At 36.8% G+C, this 24,692-nt stretch overlaps 1 protein-coding gene across 4 annotated transcripts in view; it reads right to left on the bottom strand.

Annotated features, from left to right (window-relative positions):
* Positions 1–259: 259 nt before the first annotated feature.
* Positions 260–24,692, bottom strand: part of LOC102863830 (RNA-binding Raly-like protein-like) — a 973,734-nt gene continuing 949,301 nt past the window's right edge. For all 4 annotated transcript variants that reach the window (XM_006880505.1, XM_006880506.1, XM_006880504.1 and 1 more), the window contains one exon: positions 260–1,240. In XM_006880505.1, the coding sequence (XP_006880567.1) occupies positions 1,223–1,240 (18 nt within the window). In that variant the 3' untranslated portion in view covers positions 260–1,222. The remainder of the gene's footprint in view (positions 1,241–24,692) is intronic.

Here is a 24,692-nt window from a genome sequence, read left to right as displayed (position 1 = left end):
AAGACTCCTAGAAATGTAAAATATGTATGTAACTTCAGCCAAAGATTGAAGAACATCTGACCTACATAAATAAATGTGTTCTAGAATACAGGCACTTCCATGATTCCATGAATAATGCAGGTACATAGGACATATAATGTATGTTTTAGTAAAGTTATATTGTTTTCATTATTACCCCAGTTTTGTGGCATTACAGAGCCTTAAAGTTCAAACTGAATATTGAAACGAAGGGCACCCCAAATAAAAGATACACACCAACTTTGTTTTAAAAGAAACAGTATTTATTAAGAAATTCTATGATGAATTTTCCTACAGTCTGTGAAGATGGTTTCCTCCATTTCCACAGCACAAGACAACTAAGAGCATTTGGAAAACACTTGCAACGCTTGGGCATGGAGAATTCTTGAGATCAGGAGATAGGATGAAGTGACATCTGTATTCCTTTAAACTTCTTGGTCCAAAGAAAAGACACTCTTTTCCTTGCCATCCAGGTTTTCACCTAGTCAAGCATTGAAACCTCGTCATAACCCAGTTTGGAGTATCACATAATAATTAGATCAATTCAGTTCACCAGAGATGAGCATGTTCAAGTCAGTCACAGGTCCAACCAATAGTCCTTTAACTATTTTATGAGATCTGAAATATTTTCATTCTTTAGTAATAAAAATGGTGCTTACAGAGGGCAGAAATAGATCCTTTTCAAATATTTTATCCTTATGAACTGAATTATTTTGGACTATAAATTAAAAATAAATTATAAAAAGTAGCATATGGTATATTTTTTTCTTACATGAGTATTGGAAATAAGCTTTAAACATAGAATTGTAGTATCACCTGACTTTATATATGATCAACAGTAAAACATGCTAATCATAAAAATAGCTTTTACAAATATACATTTGTATACAGTATCTCCCTTATCATTCATAACTGCCTTTCACATTTTATGACTGTTAAGACTTAAAAAACAAGCCAAAACCAAATATAATTTGTGGGAGGAAAACACATTTACAATTGAAACCATAAAACCCTGACAAGTTTAGAACAAAGAAGAAATGGAACTTCTAAAACTGAACAATACTGTCCATTTTATTTACTTATTTGGGTATTTATATAAATTGAACCAAAGATGTTGCTATCCAGTAAGAAGCTTCCTTTCACATTTCTGGGTGTTGTCACAGTTTCTCTTTTCTGCTTTCGTGGTGTCGCACATTACTTCAAATCATTTTATCTGTAGAAACTGAGAAGAGAAAAAAACATTTTCAAATACAGAGATTTGTGTTTAATTTTTAATAGCATACATCTATGTGTTTGATTTTCAAGGCTAAATCACTATAAAGAGGAAGAATTAGATATTTAAACAAATACAGTTGATGATTGTAAGCAATTTAAAAATTATTTACATTTATATTATGCTATAATTATTTTTTTAACTCTTAAAAGAAACTCTTTGAAATCAGGAATAACTAATCTTTTTTGTTAGTCTGTGACAAACTACTTGCAGCTCTATGCTAAAGCATGAGATTTCTGTTGCCCATCAGTCTTTGCTGTGCCTAACAAGAATGACTGGGATATTCTTCTCCTCTAAAAGGCTTTCTCCATAAGTTAATCTTAAACTTCATGGACTTGGGAAAGGAGAAAATGGTAATGTAGTCCTCTGATATGTGTTATGTAATCTTGACTACAAAAGAAGAAAGCCAGAAGCAGGAAGAGCAGTGGATGCTTTAAAATGATTCAGAAACATTATAAAAGAACTATAATTCAATTAGTTGAAGAACTGGATCGAGAAGTTGAATCCAATAAATAATGTACAATAATGTCAGATTCTATAAATGGGGAAAGACATTATTTTATCAAAGGCTTTATTCAAGGCTTTTAAGTTTAGATTAAACTAAAAACTCAAACTCAATGCTGTTGAGTTGGTTCCAACTCATAGTGATTCAAGTTTCCAAATTGATAAATGTAAAAGAGAGGGCAGCCTTTTTCCTGTAAAGTCACTGGTAGATTAGGATCTCAGGAGACCAGCAGCCTTTAGGGTTAGCAGCCAACCTTGCTCTGACTTATACTACCAGAATATAATTACATACCCTGGTGTTCAATACATTTTGAAGGTCTTTGAAATCATGTGGAAAAATCTATGTCCGTGTCTTTAGAGCCAAAGACAAGCAAATCAAGTACCAATTTAGATGAGAACTGATGACTCCTGTGAATATCCAGAGAATTAGGTAATATGATCTTTTATTAAAGTTTTGACACACACGATCTTGAGATTATGAAAAGACTGAAAATGACAAGGTGGAAAGAATATCTTTGATTTCAACTCCAGCTTTCATAGCTTATCAAACTGCTGGTTGAAAAGAACTCAGTGAACCTGGTTGGTAATTTTTTCCCTTTCATAATATAATATTGTTGTTGTTATATATCATCAAGTCAGAATCTACCCATATGCAATCCTCCAGTGGGTTTTTTCTCATGAGAGGAGATTGTCCAACTTTCTCCCAAGGAGTGGCGGATGGATTTGAACCATATGCTTTATGGTTAGTTGGCAGTGCACTTTTTTACCACTAGGCCAACAGAGCATCTTTCAAATGAAATAATGCATACATTTAAATAACTGTAACAAAATGTTATCTTCCTTAGTGAGTAAAATCTCTAAGACAATTTAGATTTAAACAAAAATGTTTACGAGAATAGTAATCATAGTACTAATATTTTTGCATTAAAAATAAACATGTGAACATCTGGTGACTCTTGTTTAAGAGCCTTTGGTTTATTAGAGTGACAATATTATAATTTTAGTTAAAATGCACAACTAAAAAGTTGATTGAGACATAGGATTTCAATTTAATGATTTGAAATCTTACTAAGTCTGTGCATGCTAGTGGAAAATTTAAGAACATCATATTTATACATTTTATTTATTAGAGTTTAAGATTAAATTCAGTGTCAATGCTTACACATTAAATCAGATGGCTTAAATATGGAAAAAGATGTAAAACACATTAAATTTGCAAGTGTCAGTTACAGAACTCGAATACATTTAATTTAGTGATCTGGGAAAATCATTATTCAAAGTATTTTTATTAAAGTTTTTTAATTGTGATTTGAACAAAATTTTACAGAGCAGAATGAGAGTCCATTAGCCATTCATTCATATTTTGTTTCTGACTTTGAGTATAATCCCCACGCCATATTAGGATTCTTCCCACTATCTCTTTGAGGTTCTGGGCTGCCTTCCATCCTCTCCCTTCCTATCTTTTAAATTTTGTTCTTGGACAAGTGCTACCCTAACGATCCTGCAGGTTAGTTATTGTAAAAGCTGAGTACCCACCTCCCTGGTGTTTCTGTTCATTTTATAGGTCTGTCTAATATTGACTATACGTTGTTCCACAAGGTAAATGCCGTTTTGGACTCAAAGTGCAGTTAAGAGGTATAGCCTCTGGGGTTCCAGAAGTCTCTATTAGACCAGTAAGCCTGGACATGGCTGTAATTTTGCATTTTGTTCTACATTTATCTTCTTCTGACCAGATTCCTACATTGTGATCTGTTTCAGAGTGGTTAGCCGTGGTAGTCAGGCCCTATCTTGTTCTTCTGGTCTTAGGGTTGTGGAAGTTTCGGATGTAGAGGCCAGTGGTTGCTCTGAACTAATACTTTCCACTCATCTTTTACTTTCTTCACTCTTACTTCCCCTAAACAAGGAGAGATCAACGGTTTCATCTTAGACTGCTGCTCACCAGCTTTTAGGCCCCAGTTGCTAGTTGGTGGTGGCCCAGTGGCAAGAAGCTGCACTGTAATCCCCAAAGCAGGTTCCAACCCACCAGCTGCTCCATGGTAGAAGGATGGGCAATCTTATTCCATGCAATTAACTTCCTCTGAAAACACACTGGAGGGTCATCTATGGGTCAGTTCTGACTCAATGACATACACACAACAAACAACAACAACTTTATCAATGTAGGGTGTACAACATTGTCCTGGTAGACTACATTAGGCCCATTGACCTTGATGTCCCTGCTCTCGCCAAGTCTATGATTCTGAGTTATCATCACCAAAGATGAGCAATCTCCTTTCATGTGATTTACCGCATCTGAAAACCCACCAGAGGGTCAGCTATGGATTAATTCCTACTCAACAAATCACAATATTACTAGGGTTTTAAGTTACAGCTTTCTGAAGCAGATAGCCAAGTCTGTCTTCCTGATAAGGTGGGGTTTTTTTTGTTTGTTTTTTTTTTGCTTTGTTTGTTTGTTTGTTTCTACCAAGTACTTGAGCACTTAACTTTTTTATTTGTCTTTTTTATTATTATTAATTTTAATAAACATTTACAGGGACTTTGGGTTTCCATTCATTCATTGTTGCACTTAGCACTTAACTTTTTATGCTATCCAAGGAACAAGACATGATATTTTTCATTTGCTTCCTATGCATCTCAAAGTTGGGAAGCTTATAAAGATGGCAGAAGAATTGATGTTTTTGAATTACAGTGTTGGAGAAGATTACCAAATATCTCATGGACTGTCAAATGAACAAACAAGTCTGTCTTAGAGGACGTGCACCACAGTGCTCCTTAGAGACAAAGGAGGGTAAAATTTTCTATTACATACTTTGGGTATGTTGTCAGGAGGGACCAGACCTTGGAATTAAAGGATCAGAGAAAGAGAGGAAGCCGCTCAATAAAACGGATTGACACAGTGACTGTAAGAATGGCTTTGAGCATATCAGAAATGATGAGATAGCATAGGATAGGCAAAGTTCAGATTTGTTGTTCATGACCTTATTACGACCATGACCAGTGACTCATTCCCTCAGGGGATCTTATCATGGTTAAGAATTTCATGTAATATTGCCTCCTGTTGTCTCTACTGTATACATGAATATATTTCCAGGATATTATCATTGTTGTTGTGATGCCATTGAATTAAGTGTGACTCATAGCGACCCAATGAATAACAGATCTGAACCCTGTCCTATCCTGTGCCATCCCCTCACTTTCTGACACACTAGAGCTCATTGCAGCAGTCACTGTGTCACTCCACCAGGTTGAGGGTCTTCTTCTCTTTTGCTGACTCTCTTCTTTTCCAAGCATGATGTCCTTCTCCAAGGAATAGCCTCTCCAGTCAATATGCTTAAAGTATGTAAGAGACAACTTTGTTATCTTTGCTTCCAATGAGCTCTCTGACTGCATTATCTCTAACACATATTTGTTTGTTCCTTTAGTGGTCCATAGGATATTTAGTACTCTTCTTCAGTGCTATAGCTCAAAGGCATCAATTCTTCTTCTGTCATTTTTATTTATTGTCCAGCTCTCAGAAGCATAGAAAATGGCTGTAGACAATGGCCTAAATCAAACGCACCTTAGTCTTTACACCAACATCATTGCTCCTCAATAATTTAGAGAAGTCTCTGACTGAGGACTTTCCCCCTGCAATATGCTTCCTGCCAAACTTATGGTTGACGATTGTTGCAGTCCTTTTCGCTTGCTCAGTATCTATTTGCTTGTCTTTCTGCTGTGTAATTTACCTATTGGTTATGTTTGTTATTGTTGGTAATGTAAGATTGTGTATGTAATTATCTATTGTTACCTCTTCAAAATTATTTTTTAAAGTATTTTGCAAACTTTACTGTAATGGTAAATATAACCCTAATAATTTTTATTTAAAAGCTTTAATGAGTAATTATTAATTAAAAAGAAATTGCTGCCTCTTCAAAACTTTCTGTACAATCAAAAGAATTAAAAACCTTGATTTATACCTAGTAAGAACACCTCCATGCTAAAGTACATGGAAATATTTTCTATTCTGATGCTCTCTCTTTTTGCTTCCTGCTCTCCATTTCTCTTCCCTCTGCCTTTCTCCTCTCCTTGTCTACATTGTAGAAATACTGACATGTGATGCAGAGGATGTGCCTCTTCTGCAGTGTGAAAAGTCAGTCTTTAATCCCAAGATTTTGAAGTTCTGGTGTAATGTAGGTAAATACTTTTTGTGCAACGCAAAGGAAATTTTAGTGGAGCTCTGGCAGCCTACTCTGGAGTGAGCTTTAGTGATAAACCCAAAGGCTGTATATCTCTGTGGTTCAAGGTTTGAATCTGCCAGTAGATTAATTGGAGAACGGTGACAGTTCCTTCCCCCTGCTGTGACAGAGACTGATGGAGAGTTGCTATGAGAAGGAAGAGTAGGAAGCCATACAATACAATGGCAGTGAGTTTGAATTTTGAAAAGAAATGTTTTAAGTTACCTGTTTTCACATCCCTCAGATTATCCATTATCATTTAATTTTTCTAATCAAATGCATCACTTGAAAGTGGAGTCAGGGTGTGCTACTGAGCAGTTTCTATCATCCATTGTAGTTATTTTCTTTCCTTAAATTTCTGCTATGATTTGAGGTTAAGTTTACAAAGCAAATTGATTTTCTATTCAACAACTGCTGCACATCACGTTTCACAGCAGTGACTACTATCGCCAATGAGTAGCATAAGTGAAACAAAACTAATTAATTTAATGGGTTGTGTGCAGGAAGTAAATAAGACTCTTTATTTAACTGCAATAACACTATTTCGTTAAGTCCACTTTTTTATTATAAGTGGAAAATATCTGAATGACTGCAGTGTCTGTGTGTGTGTAAAGTTTACTAAGCACTGTACTTCTCCAGGTTAAATCATGGCAAGTAAATGTAATTTATTTCCTCACCATCCTTCACATCTCAAAAGAGGTAATGATTGCTAAGTAGCCTTCCATTTTGTTAAGGAAGGGAAAACTGCAAAAAAAGAGTTTGCAGTGCATATTCCATTACTTCAAGCATAAATTATCCTATGTCTTTTTTCCCTTTCTTTCTTAATTGAAAACGATTATATAAAAATAATAACCCTGGGAGGAAAAGGCATATTTGAAGGTAATTTAATGACATTTTTACTTGCTTCTCACAAAACTTCAAAGCATTTGCCTGTCACTGGTGAAAACAACACACGCTAATTAATTGTGTATTGTAAGTGGTTGTTATTAACCACACAGAGGCAAGTCCAGAAAATAATTCTTATCTAAAACTAGTGGCAAAATATATCTACAAGACTTTTCATAAGGCTGCTTGTGTTCAAAAAGGGCTGCTGTTGGCTTCTGAAAGAGAGAAATATTACAAGCTATGGCATTCTTGTTACCTTTGCCTTGAGAATTACTTAAGAAGCTGATTGGCTTGGCATAATGTGAAACTAATTGTCCTTTTCTTGAATAGTTGGTGATTTATCTACTGGCTGTATGAGAGTTCGGATGCTTTTAAAACAAATTCTCCTGATGATAAATGCTTCTTCAACTCTCAATCTCGCTCATTCCGAAACAGCAACAGAAAGAGGCACTCACAAAGGACTACATTGCATTGAATCAGGCAATTTGCTTCATTTTGATGAGGATGAAAAGGATAGTGTTAATTTACAGGGTAAATACATTTAATTTGTAGCCTTTTACATCAATGTGTTTGAAATAAATAGGCACAATGATTTGTGGAATATGTATACCTTAGAGATGGCTCTAGGAGAAATGATTCTTGTGATTTCTTTAACATCAGCAATGCTTCTGGTTTGATATTTTTCTAATTGAGATTTATAAGTAAGATGTGATTAGAAAAATAGAAAATAACCTGTATATTTTAGTTGTATCTTCAGAATAATAGAAAAGGTGAAAAAAATGTGTGGACAAATAAGATTTCATAATTTTTTTATAGAAAAGTAGAGTCTTATGAGCAGGTATTACCTACATTTTTACCTCCATTTATCATATTTACTAAATAATTGTTCAGATATTTATTTGTTTTCAACAATGTTAATACATTGGGCTTTTGCACGTTACTCCGGACAAATGAGATGCAATTCAATTCCAATTCATAAATACACAAATAGATTTTGAGCCTCTATTATTCATTATAAATTAAAATTGCCTTCTTTTTTAAAAGCTGTTGTGACTAAAATGACATTACGATTTTAGGCTAACACAGAACATCCAAAAATCATAATTGAAACCTCCAGAGGGCTAGTAACTTCTTGAAATAACTATAGATGAAAGTAATTGGTTTCCCCATGATAAGACTGAAAAGTTTTCCTTCCATAGTGGATGGTCTTTTTAGGTAGGAGAGGGGTAAGGCAGGACACACAGGAGAGAATGAAATTGTACTGACCCACCAGGTATTTGGAATGAAGATTGTCAGACTAATTTCTGAGACTTTAATTCTGAGATCCAAACTCCTTAGCACTAAGAATATGCAATGTTACCTGTAACTGACAGAGAAGCTTACAGGTCCTGACTAAAACATTATCAAGGGTATTAAACCTATCAAAGAAATGCACACTTGCTGAGAATGGGATTTATGTGGCACAGCAAATGTCAGAAAAATAGGGCAGTCTTGCTTATATTTATACAAGAGCAGTCTACAGGAGAGGGTTTCCAGTCCTACAAGTGAATCTGGATTCGTGGAGAAGGATTTACAATCCCCTCTCATGTGATTTATTGCTTCTAAAAACTGAAGGAAGGCCAGCTGTGAGTTGGTTCTGATCCGACAGCACAGAACAACAATAACAACACGATTCAGAAACATCTACAATCTCAGAATATTTCATCACAGAAGCAATTCTCTGTTCTGAATCCACGCTAAGTAAAACTTCTGATTTTAATTTCTCACAGCCTGACTAATGAAAGAGAATATTCCGGTCAAACAACACGAGGCTAATTTTCTATTTATTTATTAAGAAATGTAAACATGTACTTCAAATTGTAGTAAAGGCTTTTCTATCGCAGAAAAAACTGATCTGACAGTGGTCACGTGCTGTGCAAAACTGTGATACAAAAGCGAAGGCTAATTTCCTTTTCAGTTTTATGACTCACTGTAAAATTCTCAAACCGATGAAATTATGTGTAAGTCTATGTCAGATTATAAGCATGTTCCATAGAGTGTTGTGCTGCTTTCCAGAAGACTTTGCATCTCCAGTAGTTCAAATCCACCAGCAGGATTAAGATGGGCAGTTTCTTCCTAAGATTTAGGCTAAGATAGCCTCAGGGGCTCAGTGGAGTGTCACTTTAAGTCAGAAGTGACTTGATGGTAGTGACGTTTAAGTTAATTTGGTCCCTCTGCCACCATGCTGAAACATCAGTTTTGTGAGGCTGTGGAGTCAGATTCTTGACTCTGGAGGATTCTAACAAAACTTATGAAGCCTGTCTAGTCTTTCACTTCTCTCTCTTAGCTTTACCAATACTTGCTATGCGCATGCCAAGTTAGTCAATCAAGGCAATATTTATAATACTACATATAGGACTGCAAGAAGTTTGAGTATTAAAAAGATTTGGAAATCATCTCTTTTGCAATAGCTGTTGAAATTAAGGTCTAGACAGGTTGAGTGGACTGCCCCTTACGGTTTCCAAGGCGGTAAAACTTTTCAGAAGCAGATTGTCTCATCTTTCTCCCATAGAGAAAATGGCAGGTTCAAATCTTCAGCCTGGAGGCTAGCAGCCATGTGTTTTGACCACTGTGCTACCAAGAATTCTTCTGTCTCACAGCACTCACAAAATACGTATGACTAAGAGACAGTAAGGAGTTTGGGTGGCTCGGTGATAAGGACTTGCACGGCCACTGCAAAGGAAAACAGTTTGAATCCACCAGCCGCTTTGCAGGAAAAAGATGGGCAATCTCCTCAAGTGTGATTAACTGTCTCTGAAAACCCCCTCAAGGGTCAGCTATGAGTTGGTTTCAGCTCAATGGTACATAACAGGAAGAGCAGAAGGGCTTAAGTACTATAAAACTAACAAAACTCTAAAGCTCACTACTGGTGAGTGGATTCTGGTTCACAGCTATCCTCCAAAGTGTTTTCAAAGCTGTACATCCATCATTATGGGAGGAGAGCACTCATTTGTAGTCTTGAAGAGACTGGTGAATTCAAACTACTGAATTCCTTGCTAGCAGCCCACTGAACTGTGAATTACACACATTGATGTGTTTTGTTATTCTACTATCAATAGTAAGACCGGGAAAATCAGGCATTTTCTAGTGTCAAAGATTTCATTCACTTCATAAAGAATGGGAAGATAGCTTCTTCCCTTTTCCAAAACGGAAGGAAACTACTTCTAAAATGATAAAACAATCATTAAAAAAATCCAATGTTCAAATGATTTTACTTTACTTATTGAATTCAAATTGTGTACTTAAAAAATAATTATGACTACTAAATTTTGCATGGAGCTCTGGTGGCCTAGTGGCAAGAAGCTGTGTTCCAATCCCAAAAGCATGCAGTTGGAGTTCACCAGGTGCTCCATGGGAGAGGGATAAGAAATCTCCTCCAGGGCTATTAACTGCCTCTGAAATCCCGCCGGAGGGTCAGCTATGGGTCGGTGCTGACTCAATGGTACACAACAACAACAACAATCAAGTATTGCATCACTTATATTTTAGTTTAGGGAGCTCTGCTGGCATAGTCTGCAAGGAGCGGTGCTGCTAACCCAAAGGTGGTGTTTCTCTGCAGTTAGAATCTACCAGGAGCTCAATGGGGGAAAGGTGGACAATCTCCTTGTGATTTACAGGCTTCCAAAAACCTGCTGGATGGTCAGCTATAATGCTGTTCTAACTCAATGGCAATGGGTTTTGAATATATTTTAGTTAAGTTTTTTTGGACTGACTTATAGTTTCAGTATAAAGGCATTTTGATGTTCAGATGGAAAGAAGGTAATGGCTAACAACAAAGTTAAAATTATAAATATTATATCCTCTGAGAATACTTGTGTTCTGGTGGTGTCATCTGTAGGGCATTGGGCTGATAACGTAAACGCGATGCCTCTCTGTTCATTTGAATCCATTTACAACTCCTACATGATTTACTACTTCTGAAACCCAATGGAAAGTTACCTTCTAACTTGAAGGTAAGGTGGGAGGGAGGGAGGAGAGAGAGAGACAGAAAGAGAGAGAGAGAGAGAGATTTGACTTAAAAAATTGTTTTCCACACCTGAATTAAAGCAAGTGATGTTTTACTAGAATGCTGAAAATAATAGCATTATACCATTATAATTATTGTTATAAAATGAAACAGGTATGAGTGACTGACTGAGAACAAACAAAAAACAAACACAAACCCAGCAACTCTTTTCAGAATTAATGGCATAGTTTCTTGTTTATTTACTAAGCTCTCTAATACACATTAGTGCCATAATAGATTTTACATCTAGACCCACAGATCATTTGTGTTTCTGGAGTTCATTTCATTTAAGTGAAATTACAAGTAATTTCAAATAAGGGGAAAATAGTGTCTTTTTTCAGATTTCAGTGTGATAAAATGAAACTTGTGATGAACCCTATCTCTTTCTACCTTGTAATTCCATAAATTATTGGAAAGCTCCAGTAACAGAGTGTTTAAGCTCACAGATTTTGAAGGCAGACTCCCAAATTTTGCTTCTCTTTAAGACAATCTGCTTTAGGCAATCTGTTTAACCTTTGAAAGCTTCATTTCCTTTATTATATGACAAGAGTGATAATAATAGAGCCTACTTCACATGGATTGCATGAACATTAAGCAACATTATAACATATTAAACATTTAGAACAGTGCATGACTTATAGTATGCACTCAGCAGTTCCTTGATATTATAATACAGTGATGACCACATAAAAATCCTAAACCAAACTAGTTGATTGTAACTCACAACTACTTCATGAATTTCAGAGCAGAAGGAAAATGTGGAATACATTTTAAAATCCTAACAAAAGACCAAATTACTGGTTTGACTGAAGTTAAAGAAATCTTCAGGCATATAGGGCCCTAAGACATCCTTCTAACGTGGAATCTGAAGTTACCCCCAGAGATCACCTTTCAGCCAAGTAATAGAATCCAAAAGTAGACAATAAAACCTGTGAGGAATAGGCTCCTTAGAATAACCAACTGTAGGAGACAAAGGGATTAGCACTTGCTCAGAAACAAAGAAGAGAAGGCAGAAGAAGTGGGGAAATGAAGTAGAAATGGAGAACCTAAATGGGCATAGTGCTGGCATCTGGTGGGGGTTGCAGTCAATGTCATGAAAGAAACCGAGTATGAACTATTGAATGAGAAACACAAAATGCTAAAAAATAAGAGAGAATGAACCATCTGTCTGACCCATGGGATGTTGAGTTTGAGTCATCAATCTTCTGGATAACAGACAAAGGCCTTAGTCACAGCACCATCGTGGTTCTTTGCTTCCACATAGTAGAGAATTAAGTTTCAATGAATGCGTTTTCCAAATGACAGTACCATTTTAGCCACATGAACTTTTCACTAGTGAGCTAATTGTATGAAGTGGTCTTTTCTAGCACCTCAACCAAAGCATGGTTTCACTAAGAACTATTGTTGATGGGTAGGTAGCTTTTTCTTGACTTTTGCAAGAATTAAAAAGCTCTTTACTTTATAAGGCAGCCTGTTCCATTTATGGATAACCTATGTTTCAAAAATAATCCTGCGATTCATAGACATTGCAAAAGAGCTGCATTTATTATTAGGTCCAAATCTGGAAAGCACTGTGATAAGCCACATCGCTGCCTAGCATTTGGGAGGTTTGAGAATAGTGAGGGGATTCTGACTGTGGACTATAGGTCCAGGTCACAGCTACAAAGTGGTGAATGAGAGTAAGTCACAGACTGGATCCAGGGGGAGAAGAGTAGCTGTTAGTCAGAAAATTAATGCAAAACTCTGAAGAATAACTTTTTCTTTCATTATTTTGGGGCATCTCATCCCCCCCCCCAAGAATAAAGCAGGATTCAAGTATAAGCACAAGCTCAGACAATTTAACTAATACTTCCTTAATTTGGAGTGTAATAAAGACTGGGCTTTGATATCTTGGATTGGGCTAAGACTGTAGTGAAAACTACAAACCCCCCCACCCCATTATTTATTCAGTGTAAGGCAGTCTATAAAATACTTTCATATCTATGTTCTCCTTTGATTTTCATTTCAAATCAGGAAGGCAGATTTTTGGACCAGGATTGTTGGTAGGTGCTGTCAAGCAGGTATGACTTAGAGTGATCCTAAAAACAATAGATCTGAACCCTGTTCTATGCTGCTCTGACACACTCGAACCCATTGCTGCACTTACTGTGTCAATCCATCTCATTGAAGGCCTTCCTCTCTTTTGCTGACCAGACCTTCCCAAGCATAATAACCTTCTTCAAGGAATAAACTCTCCTCACAACAACCTCAAAGTATGTGAGACAAAGCTTTCCCTTCTTTTTCTCCAAGGAGCACCCTGGCTGCACCTTCTCCAAGACATATCTGCCTGTTCTTTTGTCAGTCCATGGGATATCCAGTACTTTTCTCCAACACATTTCAACAATTCTTCTTTCATCCTTAGAGACTAAGATTAGGCTCATTTTATATGCTAACGCTTGGATCACAGAGTGAATGACAAACCTAAATCAAAACAAGACTTCTTTACTTCAGTGCTTTCCATATATCCTGCTGTGCCCAATTTTGAGAAGGACTACAGGAAAGCAGATTGACCACATGAGTAATTTCAGTACAGATGCGTTAACTGGGGTATGAAAACACAGAAGTACACTGGTGTCTGTGGGAGAAGAAGGGATAGCAATATGGGGAATTTACTAGGATTTGAAACATGATATCCCACCTGACTTTTCATAACTTGTATTAGCTCTACCTAGAAATTTTTCAATTCTATCTTAAGCTTTTTGAATTCTGAAAAAGAAATTTTGCAGGAAATATTAATGATATTATTTGATGATTTCCAAATTTGATTGGAAAATTTTGCTTAAAATAATTAAGAAATGATTGCTGCAGTGTATATCAGTAGAGAATTACCAGAAATTAAAATCAGATCCAGAAGTATTATGGTTATAATTGCTGAAGTAGGATGGACCTTGGTTAAATCAGGAAATGCTTGAAAGATGTTTACCTATGTTTCGTTGACTGTGTTAAAGCCTTTGCCTGTGTGGATTTTTACAAACTATGAATAGCATTGTGAAGAACGGGAATTCTAGGACTTTAGCTCATAAAAAATGCATGCATAGAAAGAACTAAGGGATATAACATGATTTAAAATTATTATCTTATTATATCTTGTGTGTTATTACTATATCTTTCACCATATTTATTTAATATCTCTTTTGAGCAAATAATCAGATAATTTGGGCTATATGATTAAGCATATGACAACAGACTTTGAGTAAGTCTCATTAACAACCCATAATAAGCAATATTGCTTTCTTAAAGAGAAGAATTGACCTTCTAATGAAATCAAAGACTATAGCCTTCATTGTAGATTATACCTCAATATAAATTAAAAATCCTTACAACTAACTAAGCAATAAACAACATCAAGTTAAATGGATAAAAGATTTGATATTTTCAAGGATTTAATTTTACTTGAATTCATAATCTGCAATAGCTTTGAACCCTGCCCTATCTTGAGTGAATCTCACTGTCTTTGACACACCCTGTCCCCATTTCTCTTCTTCTTATTTTTTTTCTGAATTGCACTGTTACACTTTTTAAAGGTAATTATGATTATGTTTTTGGCTCTTTGACAATCATATCTGACTAGTTAAATTGACAAATTATGCTAACTTTATTTGGCACATGGCTTGTGTGCGACATGCATCGATTCCTGATTTCTCATGCTAATTATATAGTGTTTAACAGCCGTAAATGTCTTCCAGTTATCTGGAAATAATAATGATAACTTTAGGATAGTACCTCAGATTGCTTAATTTAATGTCAGCAGTTAAAAGCCAAATGCTGATTAATGGTAAGAACATTATGAACCTTAAAATTTCATGTATTTGCTTTGGAAACCACTGTAGGGAATTAGTCCTGGCAGAGTAACTCAAAACACTAGAAAAACACACTTAATATCTAACACAAAAATACTATTTAGAATCAACTGACTTAGGAGTATAATTTTGAAAATTTTTGTATTACATCCTTAATTCACAGTCATTCAGAACAGCTGGGGGAAAAGATTGTCATAATTATTTAACTTTTCTAGTTTAAGTTCTTATTTATACCATATCAGGATCAGAATAAAAGATGCCAGTCTCATTGTTAAAATTTATCTGTAAACTAAAGATTAAATGTTTTATTAAAAATGCATAGTTTTTATTAGTATACTTGAGAAATAAATATTTTTAAAAAAATATCTTAGAGCTTTGATATATTATTGGTATACTTCTATCATTCAAATGTTGCTGAATGTAATAGAATCTTGGGGGTTTCAAAAGAGATTTCATAATAACCTATTATCTCAAATTTTCAGGACTATTTTTTAAAAAGCTCAGTATTGAAATAAAGGTAGATACAATTGGAAATTGTAATTTATCTGTCTCCTAGGTGACTTATTATGTGGTATCTTCCACAGGTTACTTTTAAAGAGAAACTTTTTTGATATAATTTTAGATATATCTGTTCATTTGCTTGTGTTCCTCCTTTTTTTCCGAATAAGATAGAAAAGAATTTGGAAACAAATGCTTAAATCATTTTAGTTCAACAGATTGATGAACTCATTTAATACAATTTAGTTGTCTCCTAGACAATTCATGTGGAGCTAAATCTGAAAACAAAATTTCCTGAATAAAACTTTCCCTTGTAATCAGACACTTCAAAATGATAGAATATCTTTCTGTTATTTCGGGTTTGATTTTATTAATCCAGGAAGACTCATGGTCGCTAGGCTGTGTTACGTGCTCCTTCAGAAGTGCACACAGTCTATATCTGGCTTCCATTTAATGTGGAGTTTAGCACATCAAAAATCAAATCATTGTTGTTTGATAGGAATTGACTAAACTAGACTCTCCTCTGGGTCCTAGGATGTAAATCGCAGGGGACTAGCCTTTCTTCCAAGGAGATACTGGTGGATTCCAATCAACACAGAGGTGCTGTCTTTCGGTTAGCAGTGTAACTCCTCACAGACTAGGCCACCAAAGGTTATGTTGTTAGTAGGTGCTATAGAGTCAGAACTGACTCATAGCTGACCCTCAGAGCACACCTTCAGAGTGATTTTCAGAGGCTGTAAATCTATATGAAAGGATATTGCCCATTCTGCTCCCACAGCGAAACCGGTGGATTTGAGCCCCATGCGTTTGGATTGGCAGCATAACTCCTTAACACAGGCCTCTGGAGCTCCCCTACGAAAGGTCATATTGATGACCTTGTTATGTGCCCTTGAGTAGGAGCCAACCTGTAGCTGACTCTCCAGAGGGTTTTCAGAGACAGTAAGTTGCTCACGAGAAGTCTGCCCATTTTTGTGCCTTGAAGGAGCTGGTAGATTCAAACCACGTGCCTTTGAATTGATGACACAGTTCCTTACCACTAAGACACCAGAGCTCCCTCAAATGTCATATTAGGTGTTTAATAAATATTTGCTTTTCAATGTGTGATACTACTTGACACAGAAAAGTGTACATGTAATATAGTATTGCTGTTTCCAGTCAAATTGGAACCGACCCATAGCTCATCCTCCAGGGAGTTTTCAGAGGCAATTAATAGCTGGGGAGAAGACTCTATATCTTTCTCCCATGGAGCAGCTGGTAGCCTTTAGGCCACCAGAACTCCATAATATAATTCATATCATATCATATCATATCATATCATATCATATCATATATCATATCAATCATATAATATGTCATATATAATATAATAAAGTATAATATATTCCACCTCTAAATTAGATATTATAAACTGAAAGTTATTTCTACTGCTTTTTATAAACAATCATATTAATGAAGATCTTTCCTTTGTTGTGATTCATGAAAGAAAAGAATCTTATTGAAAGTGGTAAAATCCAGCTCACATTACCACATTTCTAAACTTTACATGGCAGCCACACTAATGACATAAATAATTTGAAATAAACATTACCGTAGCAGGTACCCCTATGTCTGAAGGCGGTGCATAACATGTACTCCATAAAGAGTCATACTGCCGACCCGAAGGTCACGATTCTCTGACAGTGGGACTCCACCAGTGGAGGTTGGAGAAAGATGGGCAATCTCCTCCTGTGTGATCTACAGCCTTGGAAACTACTGAAAAATTTTTGTTTTCTTGACGTTGTCCAGCTTTCTGATGCATAGCAAGCAAGACACACACTGTAAGGGTGGGTAGCAGCACTGAGTCTTATCAGTCATTTCTGTAATTGGGTAAATGTCTTTCATCTACTCCTTTCTGTAAAATGCGTGTCTATCGGATACTATTATATATATAAAAAAGTTAAGACAGACTAGGAAGAAGGGTTGGCCATGCAGTTCCAAAATAACAGGCCTTAGAAAACCCTATGTACAAGAGAGCACACTTAGACTAACAGACATGGCATCTGAGGCTGAGATTTCAGATATGGAAACATAGCTAATAGCTACTGAGTATTTAAGGATAATTGCCTCATTAATTGAATCCATATTGGTTATGAAAATGAATAACACATTTTATCACTTTACATGTTGTTTTTTGTATACTGTACAGCTGGAACTGACCTATACCTGACTCTCCAGTGGGTTTTCAGAGGCAGTTAGTTATGTGGATGATTGTCCATCCTTCTCCCATGGAGCAGCTGGTGGCCTTAAATGGAGTGCCTTTGGGGTTGCAGAGCAGTTTCTTGCCACTAGGCCACCAGAGCTCCCTACTAAAAGAAAATATTAAGCATCACATTGGAAAAATAACACAAAAAAATGCCAAACAATTCTATAACTGACATTTTACTCTAGTTTACTTCTAGGAATTGCTACTCAGTGTTTACAGAAATGATTCAGTGGAAAATGTCCTGTATTTTGATGCTTTCTCATAAAAACTTCATTATTATTGAGATTGAGCCAACTTCTAGCTGAGCCTCCCATGAGTTTTCAAAGACTATAATATCACACAGGAGGAGGTAGCCCATATTTCTCCCAAGTGGAAGCTGATAGATTGGAACGGCCAGCCTTTGGGTCGGCAGTGCAAATGCCACTAGCACCACTGGAGCTTAGAAGCACACTAAATGGATATCAAACATGATTACAAGGGTCAGAAAATAGCATGGATTTTCAATTTTGAAAGTATTTAAAATTCAGAAAAATATACAAACATTAGATATAATTGTTAACTTTTACTTTATATTACTGAGTTCCTATTGATATTTTTTTTCTTATGCTGTTCTTAGATGTCATTGCTATAGTCACTGTGTCAATCTATCTCATTTAGGGTCTTCCTCTACTTTACTGATCTTTCCAAGCATGAGGTCCTTTTTAAGAACTGACCTCTCTTGAAAATGTTCCCAAAATATGTGAGATGAAATCTCACCAAGTTTGCCTCTAAGGAGCTCTCTGGCCATATTTTTTCTAAGATAGATTTGTTTGTCCTTTTCACAGTTCACAGTTCATAGTAGATTCATTATTTTTCACCAACACAATTACCAAAAGTTAAGACCATTTTTTTTTTAAATCCCTGGCAAATATTTTTTCACACTCACAGAAGGTTACTCTCTAGCACACAGACAAATTTCAGAAGTATGTTATGTAGTGAATGGATTAAACTGGGACATTATAATTGTAAAGAGTATTTTGAAATTATGACTAGGCAATTAATTTTCCCGTAGCATTCATACCAATTTCTTTGTACCATTTGACTCCTTAATACTTTTAGTTATCTACAGTAACAGATTTTTTTCTAGAGATATGAAATAAAGCTGTCTCATGTATGCATAACAACATATGGCAGCCACCATTGTAGTTAATGAAGGAATGCTGGTGTGACTGTATTTTAGATACCTCGATGGATATATCAGATAATTTCCTTTAAACCACTGATTTCTCACAGCCCCCACAGTAACACATTGGGAGAACTAGATCTTTCTATATAATCACAACCATTTTTTTCCTTAATCCTCAGTTTCATTTTTTAAAAAATCCATATTTTTTGCTGTTACCCAAAAGTAGAGGACATGTATAGCATATATTTTCACATGCCATTTGTTTCATCTTTGATTGCAATTTTGAATGTTGTAAAATGTTTTTATCTGGATCTAAATCAAGATTACAATTTCAGATGTTCTAAAAATGTTTGTACCCTGATCTAAATCAGTGTGCTGATATTCTGAAGAGATTTTATAGTGTGTGTATGTTAAGTACCTCCTACTATCTTCTTTCTTGGTACATCCTTCCTGCATGTGCATTGCTGTTAGCTGCAGTGGAGTCATTGTGACTCATGGTAACCCTCTGTTTGCAGAGTAGAAGTGCCCTTCACTGTGTCTGTTCAGAAGAAGATGAGTTGTAAGCAACTCAACAGCACATAACAACAACATCCATGTGTTTGATCTCCTGACTGCTGTTACTAAAGTGTTAACTGTGGATCCAAGTATGATTAAATCATTGACAATTTCAATCTTTCCTCCATCTACCATGGTTTTGGTGCTGACCAAGGTGTGAGGAGTTTGCTTTCTTGATGTTGAGATATAATACATATTGGAGGTTGCAGTCTTTGATCTTCTGCAATAAGTCCCTCAGAATCCCCATACTTTCAGCAAACAAGCCTGTGTCATCTGCATAATGCATATTGTTGATGAGTCTCCAACCCTGATGCCACATTCTTCTTCATAAAGCCAACTTTTCAAATGATTTGCTCAGAATACAGATTCAATAGTGTAGTGTAGCGGCTATGTTAATTCAAGATTTGAAATCCCTAGGATCATTATTTTTGGAATTACTATTATTCTTTGGCACAATGTTTAGAATCTGATCCAGCTGCCTCAACTCTACCTGCCAAGCAGGTTGGTGGTCTGCCTATATTATCAACAGCTGTGTGAATCATTTCTTGCTCACAGGACATGCTAGTGGATGGAATCTTAGCACCAGAAAAGAAGATGAAACAGATAAAGTAGCATGGGTTCTTCAGTCCCAGGGGGTCCTTTGCCTGGAGTTGTATCTTGCTGTTAACAATTTCAGCAAACCAGGATTACTTCAGGGACTGTATCTTGCTGTAGACTGAGAAACAGTCTAAACTGAGAGAGGGATTGTGTTTTTCTGTTAGCCTGAATTTTTTTAGGGATTGTATCTTGTTATTGACTTGAATCATTGAGGGATTCTGTCTTGCTGCTGTTGTGTGCTGTTAAGTCGCGTTGTTAGTTGTTCATAGTGACTTGATGAACAACAGATCTGAACCCTCCTAGTTCTGTGCAATCTTTATCATTTCTGACATATTTGAATCCACTGCTGTAGTCACTGTGTCAATTCATCTTTTAAGAGTCTTCCTCTCTTTCACTAACACTTCTCCATTACAAGCATGATGTTCTGTTCCGAGAAATAGCCTCTCCTAACAGTGCCCAAAGTATGTGAGATGAATATTTGTCATCTTTGTCTCCAGGGAGCATTCTGGCTGCACATTCTCAAAGAAATATCACTTGTTCTTTTGACAGTCCATGGGTTATTAAGTACTCTTATTCAACACCACACCTCAGGGGTATCAATCCTCATTCTGCCATACTTATTCATTGTACAGCTTTCAGATAGATGGTAAACCATTGTAAAGATCATGGCTTGAATCAGGAATGCCTTGTCTTCAAGACCTTGACATCATTGCTCCTCAATAATTTAGAGAAATCTCTGACTGCAGACTTCCCCAGTGCAATATGTCTCCTGAGTTCTTGACTGCTGGTACCAAGGTGGCTGATTGTGGATCTGGGTAAGATGAAGTTATTAACACTTTTAATTTTTTATCCATATATCATTAGCTGGAGAAGAGTACTGAATATACCATTGGCTGGTAAGAGAACAAACAGATTCATCCTAGAGTGCGTGAGATCAGGCTGTTTCTTGGAGGTAAGGATTCTGAAGCTTTATCTGACATACATTGGGCATGTTGCAAGGAGGGACCAGTTATTGGAGAGAGATGTCAAGCTTGGGGGGGTACAGTGGGTGGAGGGACAGCCCAAGACAGGAAGAGCCTCTATGAGGTGGACTGATTTGGTGACTAGGGTAATGGGGGCAGGTGTGTCAGAGACAATAAGATTGGCACAGGATAGAGCAGGGTTTGTACATAGGGTCACTTTGAGTTACAGACAACTCAATAAAATATAACAACAACAACCATTCCATAAAGGTAATTCTCGGAGTCTTTTCTTCTTGATGTGGAACAAAATCAAACACCTCTTTCTCTTCTGGTGTGTGTTTATATAAACATGATAGATCAGCACTCTGCCTTTTTTACATCCAAGCTATTATCCACATAGGCAATCACCTCCTGCACAGTTAACGGTCCCTGAAAATCTGCAGAATGGTCAACTACGGGTTGGTTTGACTCTATGGTACATAACAACAACAACAACAACAACAACAACAACAACAACAAAGAGCTCTAGTGATCTACTGCTTAGGAAGTTGTGCAGCCAATTCGAAGGTAGACTGTTTGAATCTAATAGCTGCTCTCAGGGAGAAAGATGAGCAGTCTCCTGTGTGATTTACAGCCTTCAAAAATCTCTGGAGAGTCATCTATGAGTTGGTGCTGACATGACAGAAATGAAGGTGTGAAGGCCCAAACTAATTTCACAATTTGCCTAAATCTCAGAGTTTTAAGAGAAAGAAGTAGTTGTTCCTACTTAACAATTTTTAACAGCCTTGGAAGGTCTATTATCAGGAAATGTTACTGAATATTATTAAAAGGTTTTCCTAAAAGTGTGGCAAGGCAGAGACTATCAAACATGCAGAAGATAACCAGAATAGTTATTAGATTCTAGGTGATGAGAATTCTTATCAGGCTTCCCAAAGCCTGGACTTCCATTTCATCTCTCCCTGCCCAGGAGATTGTGAATTTCCATATTCAGGGCCTTTCTAAATTCAGTGAAGGCTGACAAGAAGATCTTTAAGTAGAAGGTCATGATAGTGTAGCTTGGGATGCATTTGTGAGTTTTAATGAGTGGGGACACAGCTGGGTGTAGCCCCTAGCTGTGCACAGTGTGGAGAGGGGAAATAGAATATGCTTCTGTGCAACTCTATCACTCCTAGTTTATTTTGGCTAAAACCTATGTGGCATTCCATGAATATGTATTTCTCAGGCATTAACTAAAAGCTTATAAGACAAGGATTGTAACAATTCATTTAGACAATTCATCTTTCTTCCATTGTGGTCTTGTCTTTTGAGCTACAGAAAAAGTTGAAAAGAAAAAAAAAACCCACAGCTTTGCTTCCCTTTCATTCAATTCCCATTTTAATGAAATGCTTTCACCTTTCCCCATTTCTTTTGTCACAGATTATTAGATTCCATGTAGCTTGAGCAGGTAAAACATTAGTTTCCATCAAATGCACTGCTGTTAATGACTTTCTTAGCCTCCTCAAGTACAAATTTCTTGCACTGATATTTATCAAGTGAGCATTGTCTTTTAGCTATTAACTTATTTTTAGTAGGAAAAACATTAAAGTACATAATATTCTATTTATTTAAAACTATGTAGAAAAGATAAGACATTCAACACACTGAAGAATGGACTACTTATATTTGAAGTTTTAGCATAAAATTCTAAACCTAAAAAAATATTAGTAACATGGCAGATAAAATGTTAATTCAATAGATTTAATAACCTCTCCAAAAGGTAATGAGAAGATTTCCCTGTTCTGCTGTTCGGGTACTTTGGGTAAAACACTGCTGTCTAGCAATACCTGTGGGGTCCCTTAAGCTCAAACAGAAGGTGTTGGGCCAGGCTGGGCCAGGCTGAGCCAGGCTGAGACATGGTTTCTGGAAAGGGACAGACTTTACTGTTCTGTCATTCAGGTAGTTTGGGTGAAACACTGCTTTGAGCTTTTGGTCCTGTGGGCCTCAGGCCAAGAAGGGAGCACAAATATACAGGCCATACTCTAGTTCACTGTATATTTACAACAACTGTGACACTGATGTCAAATGTGATAATGGTTACCCATGGTGGACAGTGTTTGGTGGAGCTCCCTGATTGGAAGCAGGAGTGGCATCAACTTCTGAAATAGCTTGCCTTCAAAACCCTATGAGCTTGAAGAAACCATGAAAATTATACAAGTGTTCAGGTCTTTTGTTCACAGGGTCACTATGAGTCATCTACAATTCAACGACACTTAACAACAACAACAACAATAAAAGAGTTCAGTTGGCCTAGCAGACAGAAAGTGATGCTACCAAACCAAAGGTGGGTGATTTGAATCTGTGCCCCTCAGGCATGGTTTTAATTGTTTTTGGTCAAACAAGTGGTATAGCATTGGTCTGTTCATTTGCTGTACAGAGGTAACTCGTAGTTGCTGTGATGCTGAATACTGTGACACTGATGTGCCAACTGTGATAATGGTTACCTATTGTGGACAATGTTTGGTGGAGCTCCACAGATAAAACAAGCTTGGAAGCAGGAGTGGCATCCACTTCTGAAAGAGCTTGCCTCCAGAAACCGTATAAACTTGGAGAAATGATGAAAGTTATATAAGTGTTCAGGTCTTTTGTTTGTAGGGTCACTATGAGTTGTCTACCACTGGACAGCACTTAACAACAACAACAACAACATCTACTAAGAAAAGATTGACAACAACTAGAAGAAAGCAGCCTCAGTCACCATGAAAAAGAAAATAACCCTAGAACCAGAAGAAATATGTAGGTGTGGAGGTATTTGAACAGCTAAGAAGAAGATGCAAATGATGGAAGAAACAATGGAAGCCATTAAGAGAGCAAATACTCCAGAGACAACAATCTAGAAAAAAATATATATATATTCATGAAGAGCAACTTGAACAGCTATAGAAGAAAATCTAAAATATCAAGAAAGAATTGATAGCATATATACAGAGGTACAAGAGCTTAAAAAACCATCACAAGACAGAAAAGGTACAGCCAAGATAATATTGGAAGTAACAGAAAACCATGAAAATACAATACAAAATATGAAGACGGAACTGACAGAAGAGTCCAACAATGGTGGCGGTTGTTGATATGTGTCATCGAGTCGCTTGCAACTCATAGCGACCCTATGTACAACAGCCCCAAACTCTGCTCTGTCTTGTGCCAATCACACTATCTTTGACACACCCATCCCGATTACCCCAATCACTCAATCAATCCACCTCATAGCGGACCTTCCCCTTCTGCGCTGTCCCTCCACCCTACCAAGAATGATGTCCCTCTTCAAGGAGCTGTCCCTCCTTGCAACATGTCCAAAGTATGTTAGATGGAGCCTCAGAATCCTTGCCTCCAAGGAGCAGCCTGGTTTGACCCTTTTCAGGATGAATCTGTTTGTTTTCCTGGCAATTCATGGTACCTTCAATACTCTTCTCCAGCACCAAAGCTCAAAGGCATCAATTCTCCTTCTATCCTCCTTAGTCATTATTGTCCAACTCTCTGATGCATAACAAGTGATAGCAAAGAGCATGGCCTGTATCAGATGCACCTTGGTCTCCAAAGAGACACCATCGCTCTTCAGTACTTTGGAGAGGTCCCTAACAGCAGACTTTCCCATGGCAATATGTCTTCTAACTTCCTGGCTGCTGGTGCCAAGAGTGTTGACTGTGGAGCCAAGCAAACTGAAGCTGTGAACAATCTCAATCTCTTCACCATCTTTTCTGATGCTTCCAATTGGCCCAGTGGTGAGAATATTTGTCTTCTTGACATTAAGCCTTAATCCATATTGGAGGGTGCAGTCCTTGACCCTCTGCAGAAGCGCTTCAGGTCCTCAGTTTCAGCAAGCAGGGGTGCATCATCTGCATATCGCAGATTGTTGATA

Source organism: Elephantulus edwardii, unplaced genomic scaffold (genome assembly GCF_000299155.1).
Source record: "Elephantulus edwardii isolate Elephantulus edwardi_28Jun2011 unplaced genomic scaffold, EleEdw1.0 scaffold00008, whole genome shotgun sequence".
Lineage (NCBI taxonomy): Eukaryota > Metazoa > Chordata > Mammalia > Macroscelidea > Macroscelididae > Elephantulus > Elephantulus edwardii.
This window is presented reverse-complemented; position numbering and strand designations above follow the sequence as displayed.